Genomic DNA, 4,375 nt, shown 5'->3' with positions numbered 1-4,375 from the left:
TTTCTGTTGATTGAGCTGGGGAAGTGGGGGTGTAAGGTGGAAACATAGGAGTGTGACCTGTGTGGTTGTTGAACTGGATTTCCCATAGCAAGCTACCACCTTTTGATTGTATTTCAACCCAGGCGCTCCTCCATCAGCCAGTTTCACATACCTGGTGTGAGTTTGGTGAGGTTTTGTTTGGTTGCATCCCCTTCCATGTCGCAGTACCCAAAGTCACTTGAACTGATGGCGAAACACACATTTCTGACTCCTTGAGTATGGCTTTCTTGCCATCCACCTGCTACTGTTGGCATAGCAGGAGGAAAACCTCAAAACCTAGATACATATATACACACAGATAAATATATAGCTTTTATCCATTAAAAAATGAAGATGTGCTGCATCCCCTGAGCTTGCACTGGCAACTGGTGCCATGGGCAGGTAGTAAATGCAGAGGGATGGAACCGGGGCACGGCTGAAGCCGTGGAATAAACAGCCCCACGGATGGTGGTGCCCAACCTGGGGGTGTGTTTCGGCAGCCCCCCCTCCCTTGTGTGCGGTGCGGGGAGTGATGCCCAACACCAGCTACAGTCGCTGCTCCTGGGCGATGGCTTTTGGGCAACCCCTGGTGCCGCCTCGGTCACCCCAGCTTGCAGATGCTCCATCTCCGAAGCAGCACTGTGTCCTCTACGGTTGGGGTTGCTTGGTGGGTGCATCACCTTGACCCATCGCTGGTGGCTGTGGTCCAGGTCCACTAGTGGGTCTCCAGCTCCGGCCGTATCCCTCGTGCATGGGCAGAGCCCGTGTCCCCCAGCTCAGGGACAGGCGGTGGCAGCGAGGTGCCGGCAGAGGTGCCGGATGAAGTCTGCTTGGGACTGCGGCAGGACACGGTTAGTGACAGAAGCGGGGATCCAGCCCTTTGGGAGGGAGAAAACACCCCAAATTTAGTCCCACCGGCTCAAAGAGAGCTGGGGGCGCCCATCCTGGGGAGGAGGTGGGCACGCTGGGATGTCCCAGCCTGGGTGACACGGTGACACTTGCCTTCAGGTACATGCTGAGGAGCCAGGTGAAGTGGGTCTGGCCGGGGTCTCCTGCCAGTGGTTGCAGGACAATGCAGCTCAGCCGGGACTCTGCCCTGCGGGGGGCAAGACAGGCGTTAGGTAGGTAGAAAACTGGGGGTACAGAGCCCCCAGAGCCAGCACAACGGGGAGGCAGCTTTGGTGCAAGCAGTCATGGTGATGTCCCCCCTGCCCAGGGACACAATTGCCCATGATGATCGCTTTTTGGGGGCTATACCTGATGCACCCCTCCTGCAAGGGCAGCAGCTTGGCGTGGGTGGCCGTCCCCACCAGGTACGTGGCCGTGTCCCTCCTCACGCGGTGCCACACGCTGACAAAGTCCCGCTGGCCCACCAGGTTGCCCGGGCTGGCGGCGGTGACTTCGTGTGTCACCAAGGTGTCTGTCCCGACGCGCTGCAGCACCTGCCAGAGCAAGGAGCGACCCTGGGGATTGATCTACTCCGGGGACATCCTTGCCGCTCCCTTCTTCCTGCCCAGGGGACATTAAGCCACCCCTGGGGACAGCAGTGTGGGGTGGCACAGGGCACAGAAACAGCAGCAAGGCAGGGGTTTGGGGCTGGCACCTGGTGGTAATTAAATCCCAATCACCTGCAGGCTAATAAAGGGGAAATGGGGTGATTTTTGCAGCCTTTTTTTAATCTGGGCTGAGACTCTGTGCTGTTTCTTTATATGGAGGGACAGGGAAGTGGCAGCAATAAATAAGCAGTAAATAATAAATAAGCAGAGGCTGGGTGGCATCTGAGCCAGCACAGGTGAGCAAGGTGAGGTGTTCTGCGGCTGGCAGCTTGTGTAGGGGGATGCTGAGATTTGGGAGCTGAGAAATAAGGCAAATACTCGAAAGAAGCCCCAGATAAGCTTCCCGGGGGTGGCCCTGCAGTGTGAGATATTTGGTTTTATCTTTCTTTGTTTTTTTTGAGCTGATTCCGCTTAACAGTTTCTCACCCAACACTGGAGTCTGAGCAATGTCAGAGTCCCCTGGTGTGGAAAAACCTCTGTGAACAGCCACTTTCCGCAAAAAAAAACCCTGGAAACGACATGTTGCTCAATGCTTTGCCAGTCAAGCACATCTTCTCTCCCTGGGGTGATAGCCTGCTCTTGCACAAGCGCACAATTAACTTCAATCCTTCAGCAAACTTATAAACCTTGATAAATATGGGGTTTTTTTTGGTGCTAGCCACCCTGGCGATGCAAAGCTTCAGGCTGTCTGCCCACGACCCAAATGAATATGATTTTTTGGGTGTTAGCAAGCTTGGCAATGCAAAGCCTTAGACCACCTGCGTGGGAGCATCCCCGCCCAGCTCACCTTCACCTGGCCGAGGGTCGGCACCCACTGCGGCATCTGCTCCACCCGCTCAAACAGCTCCCGCTGCAGTGGGGCCACCGGCACGGCCAGGACCAGCTCTGCCCGGAACACGGTGCCCAGCCCTGGCACCGCGGTGCTGGACACAGCAGCCCTGGAGTCCTGGGAGAGGACAGAGCCTGAGTCAGCCCCCAAGTGTCCCCAGAGTCATCGGCTACACGCTGAAACACCTCACTAATAAATCACCCCTGTCCTCCTGGATGGCCTTGGGAGGTCCATTCCAACCCGAATTACTCTATTGAATCACTGCTTGGTGTACAGGTGAAAGCAGATATATCTAAATCATGCCTCTACAATTCACTTTTTTTTTCATTTTAAGCTACTTTCTAGCTAAATTAAACAATTCCGCAAACAGCTTAGTGAACAAACACCGTAAATAACAACAAAGCCACAATCTGTGAAGTTTTCCTGCTCCTGGCTTTCCCCAGGGCCACGATTATCTGTGTTTCCCGTCCAAGCCTTTTCCTGCTGTCTATTATTTACTTTGCAGATTTGCTTGTGAACGTACTTCACAACAGCTTGCTTGGAAACCCCCTTTGCTTTGCTTGTGCACGGCACGCCTGCAGCGCCCATGGTTTCCCTTCGAGGAGGACTAAGGAAGGCAAATCTCGCCTCTTCAGGCCAATTTATCCTCCTGAGAGCATTTTTTAGCTCGCAGCAGCAAAGGGGATAGGTGTTTGGGCTTTACCAGCGTGGTTTCCGCCTGCCAGCCTGTGTGCTGCTGCAGGATGCTCAGCGCTCGCTGCAGGGCCCGTTCTCCCTGGGCAACGTAGGAGAGGTGCGCACCGGAGAACTGGCTGGGGGTGACGCCTCCATCAGGCTCGGGGCGGGTGGCTGCAGGAACAAGGCGGAACAACGTGAAAATCCCTCCCAAAGCTTTGCCTGCGCGCGTGGGTGCGGGTACAGACGTACAGACACACAAATGGAGCTGGAGCAGAGGGTTTTGCTGACCCAAAGGCAGCGAAAAGTCTTACACCACCGTTGCCATTGCACAACTGGTCCCCTCTTGGGCTCGGTGCAGACACCTCGCTGGCAGGAGCATCCCTGGCATTCATTCCCTGTGTACTGACTGCTTGGAAGGCTTTTTAGAGTTGCTTTCCAAATCAATCTCCAGTAACTCCGCGGTACAAATTGCACATTGCTTGGGTATTATTAACATCGCATAGGATGCTTTTGGAGCGAGCCACGCTTCAAAAAGACCCAGATGAGCTTGCCAGTTTTCAAGTCTTTAGGTAAGTGGTGGAATTAGGACATGCAACAAAACACTGGTGAGTGCCTGGAACCTTGGCTGAAAGCTTTGGCGGTCTGTATGGTGAGTTACTGCAATTCACCTCCCAGAATCTCAGGGTCTCCCAGTTTGCTATCAGAATGGGGAATGCTTTTAAGTGACCACAGAGTAGGCGAGAAGATAACTAATTCTGTCCCCTCCAAATAAGGGTCAAATCATATGGGGAGGGGTGTATTTTAACACGTGTCCCTCCATCCCCTGTTGCAAGGGGGTTGTGAGCGGGGGTAGGAAATGGGGTACCCAAGCAGCCAGGCTGAGCTTACCTGTATCCTTCCCCATCAGCCTCTGAATATAATGAGGGATTTTGGAAGGCAGGCGACGGGATTCCCTTACCAGCAGCCCTTTCACGTCCTTCTGTATTGCCGCAACAACTGGTATCTTCAAGCCTAAAGGAAAGGCTTTGGTGAGCAGGGAGGAAGATGCTGTGGTGCCCTGCATCTCCACTGGAAGCTCATTTGCAGCTAAGACCGAGGCTACCCTACACACAACACGACGCGGGAGGAAAATAGATGCATGGACATGAGAGTTCCAAGGGAGCACCCATCAGATGCAGCCTCAGCATCTCCTTTCCTGCCCGTTTTCCCGAGGTCGGAGGGAAGGCGAGGGGGGGTTACTGGGCAGGTGGTCGTGGGCCATGCCGCAGCACAGTTTGCCGGTGGCCTGCAGCAT

General features: G+C 54.5%; 1 protein-coding gene across 1 annotated transcript; it reads right to left on the bottom strand.

Annotated features, from left to right (window-relative positions):
* Positions 1–794: 794 nt before the first annotated feature.
* LOC309440481 (steroidogenic acute regulatory protein, mitochondrial-like) lies at positions 795–4,375 on the bottom strand (the record flags this gene model as incomplete). The annotated part of the gene is made up of 7 exons (XM_082054169.1): positions 795–896; positions 1,021–1,114; positions 1,276–1,460; positions 2,362–2,520; positions 3,107–3,252; positions 3,970–4,184; positions 4,281–4,375. 7 exons carry the CDS (start codon positions 4,373–4,375, stop codon positions 795–797), a joined length of 996 nt encoding a protein of 331 aa, XP_081910295.1.

Source organism: Streptopelia decaocto, assembly GCF_964273445.1.
Source record: "Streptopelia decaocto genome assembly, chromosome: 5".
In the NCBI taxonomy this organism is placed as follows: Eukaryota; Metazoa; Chordata; class Aves; order Columbiformes; family Columbidae; genus Streptopelia; species Streptopelia decaocto.
Note: the sequence above shows the minus strand (reverse complement) of the source record. Positions and strands in the feature narration are given on the sequence as shown.